The sequence below is a fragment of the Corvus moneduloides genome, chromosome 14 (assembly GCF_009650955.1).
Source record: "Corvus moneduloides isolate bCorMon1 chromosome 14, bCorMon1.pri, whole genome shotgun sequence".
Taxonomy (NCBI): Eukaryota; Metazoa; Chordata; class Aves; order Passeriformes; family Corvidae; genus Corvus; species Corvus moneduloides.
The window spans coordinates 18,057,550-18,084,762 of record NC_045489.1 but is presented as its reverse complement, the minus strand read 5'-3'; the positions used below and the strand labels follow the sequence as shown (position 1 = coordinate 18,084,762).

The 27,213-nt window shown below is 45.3% G+C and overlaps 1 protein-coding gene across 3 annotated transcripts in view; it reads left to right on the top strand.

Moving 5' to 3' along the window:
- The window catches only part of AMOT (angiomotin), a 57,723-nt gene that overhangs the window by 4,906 nt on the left and 25,604 nt on the right, over window positions 1–27,213 (top strand). The window contains exons 1-3 of one of the 3 annotated variants that reach the window (XM_032123692.1): window positions 6,072–6,881; window positions 20,228–20,393; window positions 21,794–22,712. In XM_032123692.1, the coding sequence (XP_031979583.1) occupies window positions 21,841–22,712 (872 nt within the window). In that variant the 5' untranslated portion in view covers window positions 6,072–6,881; window positions 20,228–20,393; window positions 21,794–21,840. Of the gene's footprint in view, window positions 1–6,071; window positions 6,882–15,277; window positions 15,422–20,227; window positions 20,394–21,793; window positions 22,713–27,213 lie in introns of those variants that run through there. The other 2 variants (XM_032123693.1, XM_032123694.1) reach the window with 2 other exon arrangements.

The window sequence follows — 27,213 nt, the reverse complement described above, 5'->3', positions numbered from 1 at the left end:
TAGGGATCTAATTAATAATCAGTTTAAAACAAAAATGGCATTTCATATCAAGAACATAATGCATTTTCATCCCTCATTTTTCTCTTGATAACTGTTGAACAAAGATCACCAGCAGAGAGTGCTGGTGCTCTTCCAGAATGTGGCAGCAGCTTCTGAAATTGATTGTAAAATCTAATCAGACTTTGTTCCATAATTCTATTTTTAGTTTTTCATTTACATGAAAATGAAATGTTAATCAATTACCTGTAACTTGATATCTTGCTCTCTCTAATTATCAGTCTTTTTGTAGCTTACTACAGGGGAAAGATTGTTTTTAGGAGAACATCTACATATTCATAAAAATTCTAATTTGAAGCAGTTGTTTAAGAGAAATTAATCTCTTTTGTTTCGTTATGTTTTTTGTACATAACATTTTTTTTCTCCTTTCATTTCTCTTCTTTAATTTCACATTCAGAATAAGCTGATTACTCTTCAGTACAGCTTCTGTGTAGCAGGGGAAGATGGTTCTGCTCCTGCAACTAGCAGAGCTCTTGCATGCACATGGCACTGTTTCACTGAGACCATACCTTTACCCTTCCCAGGCAATGCAAGGTTGCTCCCAGCCAGAGATTGCTGTTGGTTGGGCCTCTTTCATTTCTCACTTCTGAGTCTGCTTCTGACATCAGCATTAAAAACGAGTTGCAAGAGCTTTAAATCAAAGAGCACCCCCTCTCCCCCATCCCTGTGGTATTTATCAGTACAGCTGCACCATTTTAAGGCCTGGAGGCTTTGAAGAGGTTGGGCTTTTTGATATCAAATCAGCCATGGTTGTCCCCTCTTAGGCTTTATGATCATTGAAATATCAGGATTAGCAAGTCTGGTTTTTGCTGCAGAGCCTGCTGTGCATCTTGTTCGCTTGTAATTTCATACAATCTTTAGTCCTTGAGAGCAAACAAATACTGTGTTGAAGTTCAGTGCCTCCATGCCTTACTCTTAAAGCTCACTCTGGTCCAAATCCACTGGAAATTGAGGGAATATTTCAATTAATTCCAGCAGATTTTAAAGACATCTCTTTTTAAGGAGACTTGAGAGGCAAGAGTGCAGAGGGAAGGGAGCAAGAGAGAAGCAAGGGAGATGGTCAACTTTCCTACATCAAGGTTGTTAACATATGATAGACATCAGATAAAGGCTTACAGGTCTGTGTTTGGGAGAAGAACAATGTCTAAGGAAATCTCTTTGTCGAGACCAACCTTATTTTGCCCAAACTGCATTTAACTGTAGAACACTGGGATGTGAATGTGTTTAGGGCAAAGCTGAAACATTTGTTTTTCCATAGTTGGCAGTTGTTTACCGCTCTCCTGGATACACTGCTCTCTTCTGCAATTCTGCATAGAGAGGGGCCAAGGTTCAGCAGTTAGAATAATTCTCCTTACAGGTGGTACCTGATCAATCACCTCACGGGTGACATGTCACTGCTGACCTCTATATTACATTTCACTGTGGTGAGCTGTTCCTTTCCCCCCCTTCCTTGCAGGCCTTTTCTTCACCCCAGGAACCATGCTGCACTTGAGTTACAACCCATTAGAGGTACCTCCCAGACTGACAGACTTAAAACTCTTCACACACAGCAGCATGAAAAATCTTAGATGAGCTGGGGCTGTGTTACGGTGTAAATCACAGTAGACACAGGGCAGGAAGTTGGCTATGCAGAAGTTTCTGTATCAGTTACTTCCCTCCCAGAAATTATGTGGTCATCAAAGTTTTATTGTGTAGAATTGGTGAAATAATACATTTGTGTGGAAAGACACAGGAGTTACTTAGTGAAGGTCAGAGGAATAAATAGTGTGTAACTGTTCCTGCTCGTGTGTTTGGAAAAGTAGAATTTTTCTAGCAATTCCACGCATGTCAGGTTTGATGGTAGTAATTTCTGGTGCTGTTGGTCTGTGAATAGCTGTTGTTGCCATCTTGGTGAATGATAACTCATGTAATTCATGCCTCAGTCTCCTGTCTGATTCTGTTTCCCTTCAGAAATGGTAGCTGCTCTCCAGCTGTACCCAACGGCAGGACCCGAGGAAGCCTTTCAGGCTTTGTTACAGCTCAGGGCCAGATGTGGCAGCAACACCAAATCCTCTGTGTATGACTTAAAGATAGCCATGGCCACCCTGAAGGTGCTGGGTGCTAAAACCAGGTGGTAAAACAGCAGCAAAAGCTGCAGTACTGCATGTCCAAGCTCACTGTGCGTGTGGGCAGCAAGGCAGCGCCTCTGCAAGTGCAGACTGAGCTCCCAGCCTGACTTTGGACCAATTGTCCAACCTTCCTGTACCTTGGTGCCTTCTGCACTCATTTTTTGGTGATTTTTAGAAGATTTTGAAATCTTTTAGTCTTGTTTTAATCTGTGTTCCCAAACATGTTGGTTCGCTTACTTCCTTTTCTTCAATGAGTACCTGTCAAACTGACCTGGAAGTGTCCCAAGGCCAGGTTGGATGGAGCTTGGAGCAACCTGGTCTAGTGGAATGTGTCCCTGCCCATGGCAGGGGGATAGAATGAGATGAGCTTTAAGGTCCCTTCCAATCCAAAGCATGCTGGGATTCTGAGTTTGGCTTCTATGACAAGAAATACACTCTCCCTTTTCAGAAGTGCCTATGCCTTGCTTCTGCTCACATTCCTGGCAAACATGCTCAGCTTCTCTTCTTAGGCTTTTTTACTATTTCCTGTATTACTGTCTCTTTACTGTAGGGTCATTATTTTGCCCAATAATGTATTTTATAGACAAAAACCCCCCTCACTTTGGTGGGGACGTTCTGTCTGGCCCCATGAGCTAAATGCCACTTCTGAGCCCTGCTGACACTTTATATTTATTTGCAAGAAGAAAAGCTCTGTTAAACTGGCCTAAGATCAGAGATCCATGGAAATTAATTCAAGCCCCTGTGCACTGTGCTGAGTGGATGCTGAACTGAGCTGTGGTGTGTCTGTACAGGAGGGATAATATCAGCAGCTTCCTGAGCTCCAGCTGCTGCGGACAAAGGGCGGCAGAGTTACAGCCATTCCTGGAGGGAGGAACTTTAAGATGGAGGAATTTTCAAGAATGTGAAGGACAACCTCTTAAAAAAAATTGTAGGTGGAGCAATTCCAGGTTTTCCTCAGCCCGGGATTTATTCTCCTACTTTGAACTAGTTGCCGTTGTAGCTCTTATCTTTTGTGCTTTTTAGCACAACCACCGTGACCTTTGTGTGATTGCATAAATTGGCCCCAGCACGCTGGAACAGTTATTAGGAACCCCTTTCTTGTGTTGTTTCCTGAATTCCCACATTGTGGCGTGATGTGTGTATGGAAACTGCTTGCTTCCTCCGCTGGCAGCCGTTCAGATGTGCTGGAGCTCCTGAGCACCGGGCTGGGCGGGGAGCTGGGTGAAGGGAGGATACAGGGGGAGAGTATTTTAAGGAAGAGAATTTGGATTTCATGCAGCTTTGTTCTTTTGCAGTTCTGATAAGGCTGGTATCTCCAGTTGTGTGGGTTGAACATGAGCAGTGCTCCTGGAATAGGCAGCAGAGGAGCCGAGGTTAACATGCCTCGGGCAAGGCTCGCTGCTCCCCAGTGCCTGCATGAGGCAATAGTTGTGCTTTGCTGATGACTCTGCCTCCTCTCTTTACTCCCATATTTTCTTTGAGCACGTGGGAGGGAGACAGGATGTGTGACTGAAGCACAGTTTATAACTCTTTCCCTCGCTCTAGATGTGCATTTCCCTTACAGCGCTGCCCCACAGCATCCAGCAAATGTGGGCTTCGGTAGCTGCTTCTGCACTGCCTTTTTTTTCCCCTTTGGTGCTTCAAACTATAAGGTTATGGGATGTTAATGAGCTGTTTACATGTGTTTCTGCATTTCTTCCATTAAAACATTCCAGTGAATGAATGTTGGTTATGAGGGGGGAAAAAATAGATGTTTATAGATGCTGCATTTGGGATTTCTGTAATTTGACTTCCTGAATTTTTGTCCAAAGTCTTTCTTTTCAATGTTAAGAGTTGGGAATGTCGGAAAGGATTTATTTGCTCAGAGTGATTAAAAGGTAAATGGCTGAATCATGCCATCTCTCCTCACAAGAAGGCCAAATTTCACAGTGCAAGGATTTGACGTGTGGCCAGTTTTTGCACTTTCAGTTCTTTTTTTGGAAACTGGTGGCATCTGAGGCCCAAGCCTTACCAAATTGGGGCTGCTCAGTGGGCTTCATATTTGCATGATCAGGCCTTTATGTATTAATCAGCTGTGGACACACTGTGAGAGCTGCATTCAGTTTTTTGTTTCACTCCTTTTTGAAATTACAAGGTAATGACCAGGAGCCAAGTGGAAGCTGTCACTGGGAGATTGTCCTCCTTGGGAGTTCAGGACAGGAACGACCTCACTGGGGGAGGATTCCAGTGCTCCCTATGCAAAAGCTGGAGGAGGAGGTGGATTGTGAGAAAGGCAGGGTACGATTATTTGTACACAAATAAGTCCCAACTGAAGGACCAGTTTGTTATCTCTTGGCCTTGTTTAGACTGGGGATTTGCCCTGATTACAGGGATTGGGTGAGAAGTTGGTGTTGCTTAGCCCATTTCAGAACAAGAGCTTTGCCTCTCTGATGCAAAGACTGGTTCCACTGCAGAGCTGACTGTGTTGCTGCCATTACTAATCCTCTGTTAGCTCTTCCAAAACATGACTGCATTAGGTCTTTCTTTTTAGCAACATTTTGGGATCCTTTTACAGGCTTTTGAATGGGGACACATGCACAAAGGTGATGTGTTCATGCTTTGCTGTAAAGGTTATGGAATGTTTGAAGCTAAACTGTTTTAGGAGTTGAAATTCCACAGTGTGATTCCAGGCACTGAAGACTTCAGAAAAAGCCACCTCTGAATGTGGCCACCATCTTTTTATCATGTGATAAAATGCCGAAACACAGCAAAATCAGAGTTGTATTCGGGGAGAACAACAAGTGTCTTTAGTCTCTTCTTTCCACTCCACACTGACCATTATTTCCCGCTGTGGCGGAGTAGTAGCAGTCTGTGGATATTTCCTATTAGGATAGCCTGAGCTTTGGAAGATCACATGATGTACATTTTGGTTTTAAGGAGAACATTATATACAGGGATCTCCTTTAATACCCTGCCTATGTGCAGTTAGCATGATCATTTCTTGCCACACTTTTCATTTATTTTCAGCTTTTGGCCAGTGAAAAGGAGAGTGAGTCCTGGGCTGGCGTACGTTGATATATATCCATTTCACTCCAGTGGCTTGGCAGCTTGGTTTTGATGGGGCTTCCACAGGTGCCCAAGTGGCTCCTCCCGCAGAGGGACCAGGGCTGTCCTGGGGACCACTGGGCAGAGCATCACTGGCCAGGTGAGGGAGGGGATTGTCCTGCTGTGCTCTGCACTGGGGTTTTCTCGCCTCGAATGTTTTGAGCAGTTTTGGGCACCACAATATAAAAAAGACATCAAGCTTTTAGAGAGTGTACAAAGGAGGCCACGAGGATGGGGAAAGTTCTAGATGGAAACTCTTATGAGGAGTGGCTGAGATCACTTGGTTTGTTCAGCCTGGAGGAGGCTGTGGGGAGACTCACTGTGGTCTTCAACATCCTCCCGAGGGTCAGTGGAGGGGCAGCTCCGATCTCTGCTCTCTGTGAGCAGGGTCAGGAGCCAAGAGAACGGCTGGAGCTGTGTCGGGGAGGCTTAGGTTGGGTATTTGGGAAAGATTCTCCCCTCGGAGGCTGCTGGGGCACTGAACATGCTCCCCAGGGCTGGTCACGGCCCCAAGGCTGCCAGAGCTGCAGGGTGCACACGCTCTCGGGGATGCACAGGGTGGGGTTGTTGGGGCGTGTGTGCAGGGCCGGGACCCGCAGCGGCTGCTCGCCGTGGCTGCCGTGCGGCTCGGGCCGGTCCGTGTGTCCGTGTGTCCGTGTGTCCGCACACAATAGCGGCGGGCGGAGCGGAGCGGAGCGGAGCGGGGGCGGTGCCGCGGGCGGGGCGGGCCCGGGGGCGGCGGCGCTTCCTGCCCGCCCCGGCCCAGCGCGTCCCGCGGGCCGCCCGCGCCCACAGCAGCGGAAGGAGGCGGAGGAGGGAGCCGAGCCGCCCGTGCCGTCCGCTCCGCTGGGCTCCGCTGGGCTCCGCTGGGCTCCGCTCCGTGCCGCCGAGGCTGCCCCGGTGCCGCTCCGCCGCCGCGCACAGGTAACCGCGGAGAAGCAGCGAGCGGAGCCGAGCCGAGCCCGCCCGGGCGCGATGCCGCGGGCCGCCCTTCGCTGCCGGGGCCGCGGGCGCTGCGACTGCCCCGGGCGGCGCTGCCACTGACAGCCGAGCTGCCACCGCCGGGACGCGCGGACTTTCCCCTCTTTGTGTTTATTCTGCCGCCCTCGAGGTACCGCTATCCTCCTCCCAGCGACCGCGGGCAGGTCCTGGCTGACTCTGGGATTTTTTTTTTTTTTTTACCCTTCCAGCTCGATTGCCTGTTCTGAAAGTATATTTATTTATAATAAAAGAGAAAGTCGAGCCACAAATCCAGTTCGTATCACATTCCCCGTTCTGTGGAGTCCGGTTTATTTCTGCGGTTAAAAAAAGTTTACTCCCCCTCCTCCAGTTTTATTGACACTGAGGATGAAGAAGGATTTGCAAATGAAAGCGCCTTGAAATACAGCATCTTTTGGAGACAGCTCTGCAGTTCTCCAGCCCGTTAAATCTCGAATTCCACCCTTTGCCCCTGCTGAATCCACTGTTCTGCCCTTTACTCTCTGGGGTAAAAAACCAACCAACAACAACAAAAACCCGAGGGGAAAAAGAATACCTTTGGCAGCAGGGAAGCTTTGTGTGACTGACCCAACGAGCTACAAGTGTCCAGTTTCTGAAAAGAAGAAAACCCTTTTGTCTTCAGCAGATCAGTAGGTAAGAGATGTGCTCATGCTGCAAGGGACTCGGCATTCTTTCTTCAGTCTAAACCTGGGAGTTAGACTGGCTGTCTTCTCTGTCAGCTTTTGTCCATCACTTCTCTCTCCTGTAAAGTTTACTTTTCATCTTGCAAAATTCTTGCAAAAAAAACCCCAAAAAATACACTCATCCACCTATTTCACCAATGGTAGTAAATTGCCAAAATGAATAGTGGTGTACTTGTGTGTAATTGGATTGAGTAAAACTCGGTGGAAGTCGCTGAAGTGGGTTTGTGTCAGGCTGTGTTTGAAAGCAGCCGTTTCTTGTGGTGCTCTTTTCGTTTGAGAAAATAATTGCAGTCATTGTGCTTGTAATCCACGTGTTGAGATTGTCTTTGCTGGTCGTGCTCCACAGAGGAGCACGTATGTGCATTCACATGTGCATTTATGTATCACACGTGCAAACAGGGCTGCCACGATCGACTGATTTCTTGTTTCACACTGGAATTTGTTTTACATTAAGTGCTTTACTGCTGTGTCACAAGGTGTAAAAGTGTTGCACCCATAATTAACACGCCTTAACAGATTATTGAACATGGTCAGGAGCATGCTTGGCACTGCGCAGAGTGAATATGAGGGGATGTTTTCTTTGTTTTGTGATTTTTTTTTTTCGAAGTAAGACTGAAAACTCAGCAGGGACATGTGCACATAATAACTGGATGGAGGCCCAGTCTCTGTGCAGGGAAACATATTTTGCAGAATACTTCTTTCTGTAGGGGCCGAGTGCTGAATGTGTCCTGGTTTACAAGTGATAATACCACAGGGAATGTCTCATTTTCCTTCTCCCCCAGCTCTATACCTACATTCCTCCTTCCCCTCCTTCCTTCTTTGCTACCAGCCATTTCTGCAAGGGAAAGACCCGTGGAATTTTGTGTGGCTAGTAGTAGGAGTCCTTGTGTCAGGGAAGATTGTATTGTTCCCTGTGGAATCACACAGCATCCCCCAGCAGGAGGAACTGCGTGTTCATGTGGTGAAACCAGCCTTGACATCGAGCTCTTCCCCACTGCGTGGGTTTTTCCTGTGGATGATACAGGAAATGCTACATATTGGTCTGTCCTGCTCCCTGTTCCTCCTTCTTTTTTAAGGTTTTTTTTCCCTTCCTCTTTCCTGGGGGGATTTCTGTGGGAAAAGAAAGCAGAAAAGTTGGGGCAGCAAGTCTGAGCTGCTGGACCCTCTGAGAACTGGGGGTGCCTCAGTCTCTGCTGAGGTGCAGCAGCCAGTGGGGCACCTTGTGAGGAGCCTAGGGCAGGTGACTGACCAGAATCCATCCTGGGGCAGAGGACAGGGCATTGGTTTTGGCCGCTGGCTCACATTTTTCTGCTACCCTTGACTGTTTCTGAGCACTGAGCCTTTCTACCAGGTCAGGGTGGGAGCACAGGAACTGTGTTCTCGAGCTTTCCCTACACCCTCGTGCTGCTCCCATGTGAGTGATGGGCAGCATCACGTTGGTTTTTCAGGGCTGCTATGAAAACATGAACCCTACCATCAGGACCATGACCCTGTTAAATCTCTGGGTCAGACTTTCACCAGGGTTACCTCAGTGACTGCTCCTCGAGGGAGTAGGGTCATGAGCTGACCCTGGAAAAATTTGTGCTGTAGCTGAAGTTGCAGGTTCATCTGGGACACCTGGTCTCCCTCTCTTTTACTTCCAGGACACTTACTTGCAACATAACCCTGTCCATCAAAGATTCCTGGGAGCCACAAAGACAACATAGAATGATTTATTTTTCTTGAGGAAAGGGTGGGATTTCTAGATGGAGGGAATGGGGTGCCTGCTCATCCCACAAGCTCTTTGTCTTTAGGATTCTGGAGGTGTTTTGCAGGCAGCGCTGGCTGCCCTGGGGAGGGGGCTGGCAGAAGGGAACTGGGCAGTGTGGAGTGGGCAGAATGGGCCACGTGGTGGGACGTGGGATTGGAGTTTGCCATGACACTTATTTAAATTGTGCTGGCTGGTTAATGTGCTGGTAGCGTGGTTCATCATCCTGCCTGTTCCTGGTGACACATGGCATCAGACTGTGCCATAAACGTGGGACAGTCATTCCCCTTTCCTGAAGCACACTTCGGACTAATGCTTCGTAGCAGAGAATGCCACAGCTGGGCCACAAGGTTTTCATATGCCTTTGATACAAGTGTATAAAAATTCTCTGCTGCCTCTAATACAGCTCAAAGGGCAGCTGATTTAGACGTGCCTAAGTGTTGAGGTCAGGAGATCACATTCCATAGGTTACTAGATGAAAGTGCTTCAAGAGGACATAGCATAAATATTTGATTCATATAGAAGGGATTGGTGCAAATCCTTTTGTTCCTTCCACAAAGATGTTCTGGAGGAAAAACGCTGTTAGGAGGAAAAAAAAAAAAAAACAAACCCACGAACAACAGAAAACTTGTAACTTCTTTGTGCTAGAGGAAGCTGGATGGTAACATAGTGTAGTATTGCTGAATTCCACTAAGGTTCTTCTCGTGGGATACACCGTCTTGGAGAACACTGAAGGGAACTGATGTTTTTAAGTGTAAAATGACTCATAATGCATGGGCTCTTGAGGTTGGGTTTAGCATTGTATGCAAACATTGCCAGCTGGTGGGGATCTTTTGGGATAAATAAGAACTATATTTGTACAAGGAGGCTTGAATGATGCATTTCAGATGCATCCTGATTAGCATAAGCTATTCACTTTGCAAAAGAATAGCCAGAATCCCAGAAGTGGAGATAATTTAATAGTTCTCTTGTTCTCTTTAGTCTGTCTTGCATCAGTAGACTGACCAATCTTTTTGTTTATTTAGAAATAAGGTTGCACTGCTTTGCTGCCACATTTTCCTAACCATGACAGTGAAATTGAGAATTTGCAACCCCCCAAGTTCTCAAAGCATAAATGCTTCTCCCACTTCTAGCCCTTCCTTTTGTTTCCAGTTGAGTGTAATGTGATTTTTTTTTTTTTTTTTTGGTGGCTATTTTGATAGAACAACTTGCACCATTTAATTCTTCCTAGGGCTCAGCACAATGATGCCTTGCTCCATGGCTGGGGCTCACTGTCACTGCAATGAACAAACAGCTCAAGTAAAATTCGAGCTCATTAATGCTTAATTTTCTTAACGTGGAGCAAAATCTGAGCTTGGTGTAGATTGCTGCCATATTAATGTATACACAGGAATAGGTCTTCAATTTTAGAATTATCAACAGTCCAAGAGTGTGTTAATGTATAAATACTTCTGGCAGTGAAAGAATTTGTCTGTTTATACCCCTGGTGGGGCAGAACTCCTTGTGCAGTTCTTGCTTCTTTCTTACTGGTGGTTATTAAAGAGCTGCAGAGCTCTGCCCTGCTGGGAGGACAAAACCAATATAATAAAGTTCTTACACGTTCAGAACATGCATTAAACTAAAACCTGGCTCCAAACACCTGTAAATGATGCGATTCTCTGCTTGGTGCAGAATATGTTATGTGTTGGGTTCTGTTGTGAATTAAAAAGAAAACTATGACCTTGTTCTTGGCAAAAAGTTCTTGGATTAATAGATGTTCCCACTTTGGGCTGAAGTGTAAATGCTTTCAGAATAAAGTAAGATGCCTGTTTTCCCCCATCTGGCTGTCGTTGCACATTCCCACAGTTCAAGGTATTTTCAGACACTCACTTTTGAAGAAGTCCTCTCAAGGGGTTCCTAATCAAAGCAGCCTTATGGATTTTTTTTTTCCTCCTTGCTATTGTGGACAATATAGTGGGAGTGGAATGTCCTTGGTTGCCAATGTTTGCTGCTAGGTATCCCCCTTCCATGGAGACCAAGTGTTTATAAAAGTGTGAGAACAGCCATTCTTGGGGATTGGCAATAAGGTCCAGGGCTCTCTTTCTCCTCTTCTGTCCACTGAAATACAAGAGAGGACTTGGTTCCTCATAGAAGTGTTCCAAACTGCCTATTGCTGGGGTTATACACTTTCAGGAAGCACTAGAGGATTTGTCAAAGTGATTTAGTCCATTGTGTTGAATCTGGGCCACAACCCATTTCTCTAAGCTCATTGCTTTCAGGAATTCTCTGCTTCTCTTACTTTCTGACGAGTAGTTACTTTCTAGGTTAGACTTCCACATACCCTTGTGCCTGATCCTCCCTGTGCACGTGCCCCATATGTGGCAGCAGCATCATATTGTAGATTTAAATCATTGTCTTTTATGAAAGAGCAGGCACATACCTGCCCTGTGAGTCCAGTCTGGCTGCAGGAGTTGTTAAACCCTTTTATACAGGAGAGAGTGTATTCCCAAACAGCTCTGGAATGCAGTGCTGGCCACAGGAAGAACTTCATCCTGCAGCCTCCATGGCCATGCCTTCAGTCTTTGCAAAAGGTTCATGCTTTGGACAGATCTGAGACTGGGATTGTGTCCATGTGAAAGTAATGGGCTGTATGGAGAACTCTGAAGTCAGCAAATATCCAAATTTTGCGTATTACCTGGCTCTCCAGAGTAGCCTTGAAATGTTGTCTTCAAGACAGAAAAAAGATCCAACAACTTTGGGAAAAACTAGTGTGAAGTTGTTTCTAGGAGCAATTAATTTTTAAATATGTAATTGAATCTTTTCTTACTGCCTGCTATGCCTGTAAGTGAAAGGAGTTTTTCGTGGTTGATGGAATTTGTGTTTACATGGACACTTGGATGAAATTTTTAAAGTAAGAATAGATTTGAAACTTACTTGTGTATAAATGGCCATTCAGGGCAAACCAGACATTTGATGTCAGCGGGAGCTCGGTGCCTGAGGAGTGAATAGGAATGGAAAATGAAGTATCATAAATAAAAAAAACCCCTGTGAACAGAATTCAAAGGCCTATGGAAACAAACTTCTCAAAAAAAAAGGAAGTTTTCTTCTTCTTCTTTAAAATCTTGTCTTCGTAGAGTGGAGAGGTTTGTGTGAGGTGCTTGGCTTAGGTGCAGGAAGAACAGAACGTGTGTTGGAGCCTCCCCTGGTGCCTGGGGATGGAGCTGTGGCCATCCTTCGTGGTGGTTGTAGGATGTGGCATCCCTTGTCGTGGGCAGCTCCCATAGGGCTTGGCTGGCCCTGGAAAAGTGAGGGCTCCCTCCTGTTCCCAAGAGCTGAGCGTCTCCTCTCTTCGTGGCAGGCAGTCTGCATTCTTGGTCCTGCAGAAGGGCTTCAGAGATAAATGCTGCCATTCATACTTGCTGCTTTTTTACTTTCTCGTCCTCTCTGAGAATGACTCTTGTCTAGTTTGGTTGTGTCTCAGCTTAAAATAACCTTTTTTTTTTTTTTTTTAATACGAAATATTTGAAATTCCTTGGGAGTTTGGAGAGGCCTTTGGTCATTTTCCTCAGTAAAAACTGTTGGGCTATATAAGGTTCCACCAGTATTGGTCACAGTATAGAACCAGACTTTGTGTAAATGACAAAAAAGTTCACTGATTCAATAAAATTGGTTTTTGAAGGCTTATTTGTATTAGCAAAGCACTTACAGTGTCTAATAGTAGACTAAGATGTTGTTGAACAGTTCTCTTATATGAATGTTTATGAATTAAACTAGTTTAGGATTTTGTTTAATGAATTAATTAGCATTTGTAAGACCTTGTCTGAGAGTTGTGTCACAGAAATATTTTTTTAAAATGTTTTGTGTCTCTACACAACTTGGTTTTTGAAAGAATTACTTAATATATTAGGATTATTTACTGTAACCCTCAAGGAAAGTAATTCCACATTTCAGTGACTTTGTTCCCATCAGGGTTTGGTGGACTTTTCCTGCTGTTCTAATTTGGGTTGTTCTGTGTTCAGCTGAAACAAATTTGATTGCTTCATACTAGGGCTAGCCTGTCTTGTTGTGGGGCTTGGGAAAACATATCTTCCTTGTTTTCCCATTGTCTTTTTGAAAAGAAACAAAGCTGAAACCTCCTCTGTATTTTTGGAGAGCCAGAACTTAAAACCAGTGTGAGATGCATCCCTGCCTGTGCCGGGGGGTTGGAATGAGATGGGTTTTAATGTCCCTTCCAACCCAAACCAGTCTGGGATCCTGGGAGAGCCTGTGGAGGTGCACGAGGAGGTGGTAATCTGGAGTTTTCTGGAGTCATCACAGCTGAGTGCTGATGTTTGTATTGGGTAAAAACAAATTTGGAATGCTTTTTACTGTACAATGATGAAGCTTGAAGCGCCTAAGAGCCATTATGTAGCCTGTTCCACCCTTCCTTTGGGTAAGATCAGGGATCCGTGGAGAGCGGGCAGAAAAGAGCACTCCAAAATTACATGGACAAGAGCAGCTTTTGCTCTTGTTGAATTGGGATTGGGTGTGGAGCACTTGGATCTCCTTTAAAAAAAGAAAAAGCAATAAAAAAAGCTTAGCACCCCTGGGGGGAAGAGTGGATTTAGCATGTGTTGAAAGCCCAGTGGATTTCTGATTTGGGGGAGTAGGGATGGCAATAGAAACTGTGTGTGGGAAACTGCTGGCCCCATCCCCTGCTGCTCAGGGGGTTTGAAGGGATGCTTCCATGGAGCAATCTCAAAAGGCTGGGATGGAGATCAGGGCCCAGGGTGGTGCTGGGGGAGGCAAACTGCAGGATGTGTTCCCTTGGGAGACCCAGGACAGCAGCCTGGAGAGGCCCTGGCACTGCATTCCTCAGGCAGGGGAGAGCTGAATGCATTTCCTGCACCAGCCCTGCTGGCATTGACTGAGCTCTGAGTGGGAGCAGGGAAGGTTAATCACCTTGGATTTGTGCTCAAGGATCCATGTGTTACCTCTGGTTTCTGTGCACTCCATGAAGTTCATTTTGTTCATTAGAGCTCTAAATCTTTAACTATTTTTCTGCAGCTGCTGAGGATCCTTTGCAGAAGTATCTTCTCCAGCTGTAGGAAACACTCAGAAGGTTCCTCTGCCTTCTGCTTGCACAAGTCCTGGGATGCCAACATCCTTGATCCATTTAGGCAGAATCTGTGCTTGCTGCTCCTGTTACTACAGAAAATCTTTCTAGCAGTGATGGAGTTTATATTAGCAAGGAAGAAGTTGTGCTGGTGTGGTTTACATGAGGTTTCCTAAGCAATACACCTAAAACAAATTATTTCCTACTGTAACTGCATCTGTTTTAGAGTGGTTGCTGGAATACTTGCATTGAAAGAAATCAATTCCCTGAGTGACATAGTTGTGGCAACAAAAAACATCAATGTAGGCCAGGACTTAGCCAGTCATCACTGTGCTAAAATGAATGGAGTAATATCTTCCTCCCAGTGTGGTGGTGAGGCTCAATTAATCATCTTATAGGTAATTAAAGGTTTTTTACAAGGTGCACATGAAAAGCCCATGTGGTTATGATAAAAGAACAACACCAAAACCACTTTTATAACATCCTTGCTGTCTAAAATGCAGTGGGCTGGATCTTCTGTAGGGTTTTACTTTTAATTCATATTTTTAACCCGTGGTACCTGCTGAGATCTCTTGGTGGTGTTGGGCTATCCCAGTACTGCACTAGGTTTGTGCCCTTCTGTGGGCCACAGCATCTGTGACTGACAACTGGCAAGGTTACCTGTATTTTAGCTGTTTCTTTTTCTAAAGGAAACAAAAAGCAGCCCTTAGACCAAAGGAGGGGCCATGCCTGCCTGCTTTCCGGATTCTGTGGTTAGTCCCGTTAAATTCTGTGAAACTGCTTTCTGAAATAAGAAGAGCTCCTCCATATGGGGGCTTAAAATAGTTTAAATTGTGGTATTGCTAGGAAAAGCCAGAAAATTCCATGCTAAAGTTAGGCCGTAGTGGTTGTTTTCTTCCCTGCATCCTCCTCCACCTACATTTTTTTATTTGTGTCAACTTATGATATAAATTTTCAGGATGTCACAACTGACATATGAGGAAAAACTACCTTAAGGTGGCACAAAATGGATATATCTGTTTAGGGATAATATTTCCATTGTTTTCAGGAGTGCTTAAGCTTTTAGGTTCGAATTTTGACTTTATTTTTAATGTGGATGGTGATTCCAATCTTGGGTTTGTTTTTTTTTTTTTTTTTGTTTTATCTCAGCAGCAATTAAAAGAGTCTGATCCTATCTGTAGGGACAAATGATGCACTGTCAACATTTTGCTCCCTTCTGATAATGCACATGAAACTGGTTTGCGTGTTTGAAGATTACATTTTACTCTCACATGGTTTTCATTATCTGAGAGCCCCGAGGAGAGGCCTGGACTAAATCAGGGAAGGAATGGAGAAACCACACAATGCAATGAAACTGGTGCTGAGGCATAGTTGGGATAGTTGTGGGACAGGGGCTGCTGACGACAGAAGTAGGGCGCTGCCTGAGTGCCAGCAGCAGTGAGAAGTGGAGCATTCGCAAAAGACAAAACAAAGCTTGATGTTGAATTAAAACTGCGGCTTGGGCTTGCAGCAATCCCCCAGCTCTGCAAGGATAATTACTGGAAATCTGCGAAGTTTCAAGCAGATGAATCTTGCTCGGTCTGTGCTGGGAGGCAGCCTCTGAAATGAGACCTGGTGTGGCTAAAGCTGCCTGAGCTTGAGCTGGTTTTAGCAAGAGGACGTCTAAAAGGTGAGATCTTGGCCTTTCTGGAGTTGGTAGCAGAGCTCCCATTGCCTGTGCTGGAATTTGTGTTTCACTAATTATGCAGAAGTGGCAGTACCTGCCCATAAAGCGTTGTGACTCTGCAGATGCGTGAGCAGTGTTAGGTGGTGCTGCGTAACAGTTTAAGTAATTGAGTGGTGGGATGTCTTCATGAAGAAATATTCTCAATAAAAACAGCTGGTTTTCCTATTAGACTGGTATATTCAGAATAAATCCTCCTGCCCCTGTGACTTCTAAAATTTTATGGAGGAACTTGAAATTCCATAGCATTCTTTTCAAAATGCTTAAAAGCCATGACACATTCCTATTTATACCGGGCTTTCTAAGTGTTTATTCTTCTCTCTTTTTTTTTTTTTTTTCCTTTGTAATATAAAGCCTAAATTATGTTGGTGAAGATTATAGGAACTTCCCTGTGAAGAAATTGATACTTTTTAGTGAGGGGAGCAGTAATTCAAAGGTCAAGTAAGGTCTTCTCAGTTTTTTCCTTTGAGATGTTATTTAGAGGGGATCTTCCCATGTTGATGTCTTGACTTATTTTTCTCCAGCCAGGCCAAGCAACTCACTCCCTTTTCTTCAGGCCTGCCAGGCTTCCCTGTGCCTGGTCCCAGTGGCATGAGTGTTTGAGGGCTAGGGTTAGGGACAGTCTAAGCCTTGCTCAGGTGGACTCAGTTTGACTGGGAGAGTTGTTAAAACTGGGACCAGTCTTTGGTTGTTCTCGTGGCCTCTCGTTGCTGTAGCCCGATGATCTAATACAATGGGTATGCATCTTATTTGCCCCCCTCCGGGTGACATTGTTCTTGTTTTTCGTTAAAAGAAGGAAGTTTTTCTTGTTTGCCCGGTGACTCTGCCCTTCTGGAATGAAGATGAGTAATGCTGGCAGCACTCCATGCACCTGCTCGGTGCCACCCTCCGGGATCACCTGAGCCACAGGCAGCAGATGGAGGCAGGCAGGGCCGGGAGGGCTGAATGGGAGCTGGGGAGGTGTTTATGGTTGGAGTCTGGAACCTCCTCTTGGTTAGGAGCAGGTGCTAAAGCGCTTTCACAGCGCTGGGACTTGCTGAGTGCTGCCTTGCAGGTCTGGGTGTTGGCGCCAGACGTTGGGAACATTTATTCTCCAGGACTATCCTGATGTGTGTTCCCTCCCTTCCTCCTCCTCTTCCTCGGGTAGGACTGAGAGGAAGCAAAGAGCATTCAGTGATAACCTGCAGTATTCATTGAATAATTTGAGACCTCGCCTCTGAGTCCCTGGTTCTCCCAGCCACTTCAGAGTGAGTGTGTGTGCAGAACAACCACAGTTCCAGTGATCTTGGAGACACCCAGGCTGAGTGAATTCTGCAGGATCAGGGATCAGCCTGCGGGGTTTGCGTGGGCCATGGAGCAGCGGAGTGTTTCCATTACCCAGGGGGTGACTCAGCATGGGAGCATTGCCCGGGGACCTCACAGCTGGTCCTGTCCACACTGTCTCTGTTTCATGTCCCCTCCTCTATTATAGAGTGCAGGTCTGTCTGAAGGTAACCCTGCACCTAAAAAACCAGCCTAAAACCTCATCTACCTGATAGCATCCCATCCCCTGCTGCCAACCAGGATGGGCAGTATCACGAGCACATCCTTTAAGAAAAACCACAGAATTACTTTGCAGAATTTGCAGCTGGAGTTTGAAGTCTGTCACTGGATTGTTTCAGGTGTGAGTGACACAAAACTTCGGAGTAAAACTGAAAGTGCTTAACTGTACTTCAGCCCTGATGAGGTGGTGAACCTGTTCCCATCCCACCTGATGTGTAAGCTAATTAGCTCCTTGGCTAAGCAGTAATTCTGGGCAAGTATGCACAGGCTGTCCTCACAGGGACTCTTGCATTCCTCTTCGTTTCACAAGCTAAAGAAAGATGCTTCTCTTTGCTTGTGAGGTTATTATTGCTCCATGCAGGTTAATTGAGCTATAGCGTTAGAGCCACTCATCAAACAGTGGTGAGTCGCTCACTTGTCTAAGCTTGTTTATTTTTATAATGCTGGAAAATATTTGCATGCTGTACAGAAATGTGCTGCTTTGGTTCCCTACAGCCTGGCAGTATTATCATTTTAAATTCTTCATTAATCTTCCTTCCTCACGAGGGACTGGCAAGGTTCCTGTGCATAATTACATGATGTTTAAGACAGAAGCTTCAGCTACTGGGTTTTTTACACAATGCCCTGCAAACATGAGGCTTTTCTTCCTTAAATAGTACCTACACTACCCCCTTTTATGCCCGTTCTTGATCTCATCATGGTGCAGCACTATTTGCAATTCCTGTGTTAGTTCTACCAGTTCTAGGTTCTGATGTTTCCTCAAGAGCTTTTCCCTCAAGTTACCAGGAGTAATTTCAGACCAGAGGTTAGAATGAGGTGGAAGATGATAGAGCTGCGATGCTTGGGAGCAAATTGCAAAACTGCTTCAGCCTGGGAAATCTCACCGTGGTTCCTTGGATGAGATTTGATCTAAACCTGATTTCTCCTCCACTGGAGAAGGTGTTTCTGGGCTTTGTGGCAATGGAGAGTGCACTATCCAATCCATACAGTTTGGCAGAGTTGTTGGCAGTCTGATTTCAGCCTATCCATCATAATAGGTGTAGGCTAAACCCCCAAATATGTCAGTTTAAAGTATCTACAGAACCTTCCCAATTTCCTTCCAGCTCTATCATAACAACTTTTCCAGTGCATCTCACTAATTTCCATCTTTGGCACACTGAAAACCGAAATTGCTGGAAGAGCCTGACACAAACAGAGTTTGGTGTCCAAATAAATAACACATGGGCTTCAGCACCGATAGTACTGTTCATTTTTGTGTTTAGTTAATAGAAAAGTTAACTCACTAGTTCTGCCAGGAGTTTCCAGCCTGTTCAGAAAGCAGATTCCAGAAATGCTGCCACCCAAATTAGTTGCACAAGATTTTCTTTGTTAATAAAAATAATGGGATAAAACTGGAAAAAAAAAGGCTAGAAGTCAGTATTTAAATAAAGTGGATTTGTTGGCCAGAATATCCTTATGTTGTATCTCAGCCCACCTTTTGCTTTGGATTTCCAGGTTGATTTCTTGTTTACACCCACACTAAAATTAGTAGTATTCAGTTCTGGCAAATGTTTTCAATGTGAACTGTGCCCTCCCTCCATCAGCTCAGCAGAATGAGCTGGTAGTGCTGAGGAGTGAAGCTCTGCGTGTGAAATGGTTCCTGGAGCATTTGAAGGAGTTAAACATGCACAGATTGGATTTGTCTGTTGAAAAAAAAAATCTTTAAGGCAGAGAGGCAGAGTCTCAAGCTGGGTTGTATCTTTGTATTAAAAAAAATAAACAAGCCCCCTCCACCTCCTTAGATTTTTCCAGTTGAGACAAAAGAAATCTTTGGGTGGAAAGGCAGCATCATATTGCATAATAAAAGCCTTTTTATGCTCTAATAAAAAGGTTGCTCAGGGCAGCTTGGTTTAAAAAAATAAAGAAGAGTCAGTGATGATTCTGGTGTGAGGGGGTTGAGGAATCCTTAACTTCTGTTGTGCAACACTGGGAAAAGAGGCTAGAAATTGCTCTAGTTATCTGCTATCTTTAATGCCTGGTTTAAAGGTTCTTTACTGCATATTTGCTGGCAGCTGCTTTCAATATATCCCTCTTGAGCTAAGTCACCAGTTAAGAATTTGACATTAGCTGCTTTTTTCAACCACCATCTTGAAGTACCACACCACACAACACTGCCTTGTTCTCTCCTTAGATATTGTTCATGTGCCTTGAAATTGCTGTTGACACCTCAAGTATTTAACTTGCAGATCTGAGATAGTTTTTGTTGGGTGTGGATTTGTGCTGTAATAAGTCAGAGACAGAAGTATCCATGTCTGCATTCCTTCACTACATCTGTTCACTTTATTTTTTGCAACATTCCAGGAAATTAAGTTAAATTATACATATCAATGAATATTTTTAGTTTCATTAGTTCTGTTTTCATTGCCTTTCCTTTAAGTATGAACACACTGAGTGCACAAATATGTTCCACATCTTTTGCATTGCTTGTTTTTTTCTTTAGGACACCTTCAGGAACTGCTTCTTGTAACAATGCCTAAATAGACATTGTTCTGTATTCTCCTGCTTCTCCCCTCAATGGTTAAAGTTTCTTTACTGCTTCATATTCTGAAAGAGAAAAGTACCATAATTAAAGAGCGTTTTGGGAATTAGAGCTGTGCTCTGCTGTGTATTTCTGGCATAAACTCTGTCAGTGTCCTTTTCTTCCCCTGACTTTCCCAGTCTGTAAAATAAAGCTAATATTCACAAACTGATCATTCTCACAGTTATTTCTGAGGCACGGTGTGTTGAAGTTGATCAAGCATTTCACCTTGTCACTGTCCAGCAGAGGATTTCTGCTGACATGACACAGTTCAAAATACTCAGCACCACTGACAAAGGAGACATTAGCATAGGACATCCTCATCTGTGCTGCAGCTTTCATTCTGAGCAAAAAGTAAAACAATGGAGTTAAAGAATTAGCGGGTTTTAATCACTGTTTCACTTGGAGGCACAGATGGGACAAAGCATTACTTGGCAACATTTAATCTTGGAGCAGAAATGGTCATGATTAAAGCAGCAGCTGGAGTAGATTGCTGGGGACATGGGGGTTCATTCATCCTAAAGAGATCAAAATTGTTGGGCTCTGGGAGAAAACAAGAAGCTACAAAAGGAATATCTGAAATATGGGCCAAGGTTTATTATTTCTAGGGTCTCATGTACTGATTAAAATGATGTTTTTAATGCTTCCCTCAGAGTTATTTTGGGAGCGAGGAGAGTATCAAGTGATCTGGCCTGCTGAAGAGGAGCCTGAAGCCATCTCTGAGTGGAGATCTTGGATTTGCAGGAGGAAAGCTGAGTGTGTCCCCCCATGTGGCAGAACTGCTCCTCCTTACCAGGGAGCTCCAAGTGAAGGACAAAGGTATGTGCCACTTCAAACAGGATTTCAGAGGAGTCACATTCCAGGTCAGCTAACAGGGCCTGAACTCCTGCAGTGGTGAGCAGCCTGGAATGAGGTGGATTTTAACTTTCTCTTCATTAAGGTTTGCAAAGGGTTTTTGTCTGCTCCATGTGAGTCCTTGTGTTGCAGGGGTTGGCTGGCCTGAGGGAGCAAACAGGGAGATTGTGGACATGCAGCACAAAGCAGACCCTTCAGGCCTCCTGATTCCTGCTTCTGCCGCAGAACAAACTGTTGGGAGCAAGTTACCTTCTGCAAAGGGACAATGTTATACAGAAAAAAGGTGTCAAAGTAAAATGCTAGAACACCAACACGTGTTCTGCTGTCAGGGCAGAGCCACAGCTTGGCCAGCGGGTAAGGCTTACTCCCTATTCTGAGCTGTTCTAGCTCAAAAGTAGCTCTGCTTTCAGTTACATGTCTCAAAGGTATCATTAATTTTTGATGCTTCAACTCATGCAAGGCCAGTGGGCCTGAGTTTCCATGACACACTCTTGACTCCACTGGCAGACTGAGCAAAACGTAATTGCTGTTGGTCACTGGCTTAATCTGTACTTAGGATGTGCCTGACATTGGCTCTTTGTGTTTCTCTCATTGGGACAAAGTGTTTTTTCCTGCCACTCAGAGGTCTTTTTCTGTTCCTTAGATCAGACAACTCTTTTTCCTCCCCTTGCATTTGCATGCATTCCGCTGAGGATATTTAGATGTGTGAGGATTTGGTTGCCTTTGTATAGCAGGAAGTTCCTGAGTCCTCACTTGCACCGTGCCTGGGGTTTTCTGCAGCAGGGAGAATAGGTGCTGATCTCACTCTGGGTGCTTCATAACTCTGAAAACCTGTTGGCTAACTAGGTATTCATTAATTGCTGTATCTAAGCTAAGAGATTTCTTTACTTCTTTTGAACCATACGCTATCTCAATGGGCCTCTTTTTTGTTTTTTCTTTCCCTTAAAACTGACAAGTTGCTGATTCCACACTTTAATCCTTGTCTGCCTACAAATATGGGAAGTGTATTTCACTGTTGGTAATTCTAAGTATAAAGCAAACAGGTTTCAGGCATTTTTACCATCATCCTGTGAATTCCACGTCTCTTTTTTGCCCAAGATGCTGTCTGAGGTATTTGGCATGCATCCCTACAGCTTGCAGTCGATTGATTTGCCTATAAACTTTCAAGTCACCTTTCATCACCTTTCTAAGGCTTTGCCCCCCGGGCATGCAAGTCCTTCTTAGGTCAAGGGCCTTGATGACCCCCATTGTTACGGGAACCTTTGGTAATCTAACCTGCTTTTTTTCTGTATTTCAAGCCATTGCTCTTGAATATCTCTTGCCCGATCCACTCAGGCGCTAATAACCGTGTCTCCTTTCCTTAGGTCAAGGGCAGCTTCTACATTCCACCCAAAAGGCACCACAGTTTGAGATGAGGAATTCAGAAGAGCAAGCAGCTACGACAGTTTTACAGCGCCTGCTGCAGGAGCAGCTCCGATACGGGAACCCAAATGACAACCGCAACCTTCTCGCCTTACACCAGCAAGCCACAGGGAATGCCCCCCCTTTCAGCAGCACTGGCAGCCCGGCCTCTCAGAACGAAGGGCTGAGCTCCCAGGACCACCAGCTCGTGACTCATGCTGCCCGCCAGGAGCCCCAGGGCCAGGAGATACAGGTGGACAACAGCATCATGGAGAAGCAGCTGTCGCCGCGGCTCCAGAACAGCGAGGACCTCCCGACCTACGAGGAGGCCAAGGTGCAGTCGCAGTATTTCCGGGGCCAGCCGCACGCCAGCGTCGGGGCGGCCTTCTACGTCACGGGCGTCACCAACCAGAAGATGAGGACTGAAGGGCGGCCCACGGTGCAGCGGGTGAGCCCGGGGAAGGTGCACCAGGACGAAGGACTGAAGGACCTCAAGCAAGGCCACGTGCGCTCCCTGAGCGAGAGGCTGATGCAGCTGTCCCTGGCCACCAGTGGGGTCAAGGCCCACGCGCCCGTCACGAGCGCGCCGCTCTCCCCGCTGTCCCCCCTCTCTCCCCAGCAGTCTAGCGACCCTTACAAAAATTCTGGCTCCAATGAGTTCTACAAGAACTCGGTGCAGCCCCCTTCCCAGGCCAGCATGAAAGGAATGGAGCAGCGGGGGCCTCCCCCAGAGTATCCTTACAAAAACGTGTCCACCCCGTCTATGAACTGCAAACCTCAGGACTCGGGGCATTTCTATAGTGACCATCGCATGAGCCAGCAGGGAAGATCTGATGGGCCTATGATGAGGTATCAGCATCCCCCTGAGTATGGGTCAGTCAGGTAAGCAAGACCTTAAAACAAACCCCGTCACAGCCACGTAGGGAAAGACAATATAACACTCAGTCCATCACCGTCACTCCTGAGGCAGGTGTTCCTTCAGCAAAGACCCCATCTTCATTATGTGAGATGACACATTGTGTTCAGCTGCAGACTGTCTGGAAGGACTGTTACCAAGGCCTGACTCTTTTTTACCAAAAAAAAAAAAAAAAAAAAAAAATCCAAACCAAGCCAACTCGATTTTATGGTATGGGGAAGTTTAATGCTGAGGCTCCAGAGCCTCACAAAAGCTTTGCTACAAAAGCCAAAGTTACGGTGTGATTAATTGTAGAAACTTGCAGTTGCTTTTTGCAAGACTTAAGCTGTACTTTAATTACATCTGCCAGACAAAGATTTTTCTTAAAACTGCATCACATAGGAAAGGAGAAAGTGAATGAAAGCAACAACAGTGCAGGTAGCAAAAATCACCTCTGAGCTTCCTGTAGAGTTTTTAAAATTTTAATTTCAGTGGACTGAAGTGTGGGAAAGGAAAATGGTGTATGCTATGTGCCCCGTCCCAGATTTGCTTGTCCAGCTTTTGCTCATTTTTCTTGCATCATTTGAAATCTCAGCCTGTTCTGGTTCCCTCTAGATAAGGAGCTGGATTTGGCTTAAGCCAAACACTGATGTCCATGTGGGAAGATGAAGTTTTATTAAGGTGGGCTAAAACCCCAGCTTTACTTTACCTGTTCCCATACCACCTTGTCTCTGCCTGACACCAGGTGGGATCTGGTGTAATGATTTTGGCCTCATTTTGAAGCTAAAAGGGTAATTCAGAGGAGCTACAGGAGGATGTAAATGGAGAGGTCTCTGTGCATTTGTGTTTGCACATTTTGAGGGGAGCACGAAGAAACCAGTCAGTATTTGGGAGCAGAAACTGAGCTTTAGGGAGTTTGAATCTGCTCAGAACCTTCCTAGCCCTATGAGGAGCTATTTTCAGAGTTTGTCCACCATTGTTTGTGATCTGAAATGACTTCAGCAGCATACAAGCCTGATGAAAAGGCCCTTTGATCTGGCTAAATAAATAATAAAGAGGCCAGGAAAAGGGGAAGAAAGGGTTTAGGGGGGTAATGATTGTAGAAACTCGTTGCAAATGTTTTTGCAAATTCAAAGGCCTCAAACCTCTGTGCACACGGGACAGGGAAACTGCTCCTCGATGGTTCAGCTGCATCAGAAATACTCATAATATTATATGCAGTGAGATGTAGCCTGCTTGCTGTTTAAGGGAGAGGTATTTGAAAACACGCCAACAGTCAGCTCCTCTAGACAGGGTGATTTTTGTCTGTATTGGATGGATCCTGGCTGCTTTGAAAGAACATGGCGGGGGGAAGGAGGGGGAGGAGAAAGGTTCAGCTGGCAAGGTTTCCAGTAGGGGAAGCAACTGAAATTTGTCTTCAAAGCATTGGGAATCTAATGAGGTTACTTTTTAACCTAAATAGCTGCACAGAGGAGAGGTTTCCTTTGCAAGCAAATGCTGGAGTAGTAGAACAATTGCAAGACTAATCCATAAATTACAGAGCAGCGTAGCAAAGGAAGGGAGTGAGTCCTCTATTCCCCTCCCTCTCCCACACGCTTTAACAGAAACTGTCACTTAGACAAGAAACCTTCTATGTTGCTAAAGGTGCAGCTGGGTGATGGTGTGGGGATTTTAAAGGCAAACAGCTCCGGGGAGAGCCTTTGCCTCGCACCAGGAGTGTCCTCGAAGTCTCCAGTTTTCCTGCGCCGCAGCTCGGCGTTTATCGGGATTCATTTGGATTGGTAAATGTGTGCATTTTTTGAACTGTGCGTCAAGGAAACAAAGCCCCTTCTCTCTGCTCCCGAAGCCACACCCTTTTCTGCGGGTTTTTCCCCTCATTGTTCGGGGGAATTTGAGGGTGACCTAATGATGCGGTTAAATAAAACTCGTTGAGCAAGATAAACATTGGGGAATTCACAGCATTCTCATGCTTCACCCTCCCCAGTCTGGGAAAGGAATGGGCTGTGTGGTAAGTTTAAACCAGTCTGCAAACAGTTTGCCTCACCTGCTCCTGGGCGGTGTAAGTTTGGGAACAGTGTATGTTGGTAATGATGTTGGTTTAATGTAAATACCGGGCATGCCAGAGGCATCTCTGCTGTTATTTGGAAATTTTAAAGAAAAGGGCTGGCTTCGTGTGAAGCTCCAGGGTCCTGTTCCCTCCCGTATACCTCAACTGCACTTGAGCATTGGTGGTGAAAACAAACCTCCAGTCTAAGAGCAGAGCACGGGTGCCTTGGATTCTGTGTCCTGGGGGCTGCAAGGTCTCCTGTGGCAGCACAGCAAGAGTGGGAGCAGTTTTGGATGCAGAGGAAGCCCCTGTCTCTGATACAGTTTTGGATGCAGAGGAAGCACCTGTCCCTGATACAGTTTTGGGGGCAGAGGAAGCCCCTGTCTCTGATGCATTTTTGGGGGCAGAGGAAGCCCCGTCTCTGATGCAGTTTTGGGGGCAGAGGAAGCCCCTGTCTGATGCAGTTTTGGGTACAGGGGAAGCTCCTTGTCTCTCTGATTCAAGCGCCATCCTCCATCTGGAGCCCAAGCGACCGAGCTCCTGCTGTGGTGATTAATCCCATTGACTTCACAGAAAGTTTTTGAGAGGGAGGTCTGCAGAATTTGTCCCATAATTAGTAAATCACTCTGTGCACTGCGTTCCCCTGAGCAGCATCAAAGTGGGGGCTAATCAGGTATGACTGGGCAGCAGAACAAAAATGCCTGGGTTTGATTTCGGCTGTGTAATGGAGTGGAGCCTGCTCCCTCCCGCAGTCAGCATTTCCTGGTTTATGCAGGAGGGCTGGGGAAGAGAGGGGAACTGGAGCTTCTTGAACACGAAACATGCAGGAGAAGCTGGGAAGGCATTAAAAAAAACCTTAACGAGCCAGAGACCTTTCCTGATCCCTTCATTCTTCTGCCCTCCCCACTGTGTTGCTCTGCCCACAGACCTTGTGTGTGACCCTCTGTCCTGGCAGCCTGAGCACCCCTGATGGCTGCAGAGCTGCCCTTACTCCCTGTCTCTGTCTTCCTGCCTGAAAAGCTGAGTGACCCTTGTAGTTGCAGAGCCATAAATCCAGGTTTGTACTTGGCCTGTGTGGAGCGTTCCTCTGATCCATGCCAGGGGCTGTCAGGGGAGCAGAGATTCCTGCGTGGTGCACAGAGAAGTGGCCCTTAAAGTTATGCCTTCAAACCCAAACACTTGTGGGGATAATTGCTCTGAGGGGTTTTTTTTCTGCATTTGGTTTATTCAGGTCTCTGTGATGCTTAAGCAAATGGAAGGAGATTGTGTAATTTCGTTGTATATGTGTTTTGAGAGTCTACATTTTTTCTGAAGTGGTTGGTTCAGATAAAATTTTGATGACTATTGCGGGGTTACCTGAGGACTCATTCTCTCATGGAGGGAATTTTCTACTACCATTTTATTGGCAATACTGTTAGGTGACAGCAATAGTCATTTTTACTTTTACATTTTGCAGTGCGGCTTAAAAAATCTTGAAAAATCCAAATTGTGTTCATTCACCTTTCTGACTCTCTCAGCCCAAAATTGCTTTACTGGAGAAATAAATTCTTCAATTATCTTGTTAATATAAAGAAATCCCAGAGCCAGGTATTTTGTACCCACAAAATGTATGTAAGTATTTTATATGACAAAATTTTAAGTAGTGGGCATGCCAAAAAGTTCTTTGAATGTGTATGTAAAAGTTTGCATGCAAGGTCTTAAAAAGTCTGATGTCATTGTGAGGTTACTAGGACTTTTAAATATATATTTTTTAAAGGTAGGATGTAGTAACTGAGCTGTGCTGTCTCGTTCTGCTGGGAATATAAATGCATGTGTGACATTTTGGAAGCCCTCATGCTGTTGGTAATGCCACAGAACTAGAGTCTCCAAGCTCTCATGTTCTTGCTTGAGCCCACAGGATTGCTGTAATTTGAAGATTATGAGAGGCTCTGGATGTGAGTGCCAAGAAGCTGGAATTCTTGGAAATGTATCCTGTTTAGAAATACTCAGCCACGATTTCCTAGAGTTGTGCTTTACAATAGGTTTTTTAAAAAAGGATCATTACAAGGCATGGCAGTTCATCTGTCCCTTCAGAATTAGTGCTGCTGTTGTGCTTCTTTGGCCATCATTTTGTTCCTTTCATTAGTGCTCAGGATGGCAAGGTTCTGCCACTGGGTCTCTGTTGACAGAATAACAAGATGTTTTTAGTCAAATAGCTCAAATTGTTAACATTGACATCTAAATCATCCTCATTAGGCTTATAAGATTAACTCACTGAGACCAGTCTCTCTGAGTAACTGCTCCAGGTTGTTTTCAGACTGGCAGAGAGTATTTTGTAGGTTGAAAATTGGTTTTTTGCATCCATGAGGCAGACTGGCAACGTATTTCTTTTTGATCTAACTCTGTAGGTCATCACAGATGAAATGTCACAGTAAGGTTATTCCCTAATTGATTATAGCATC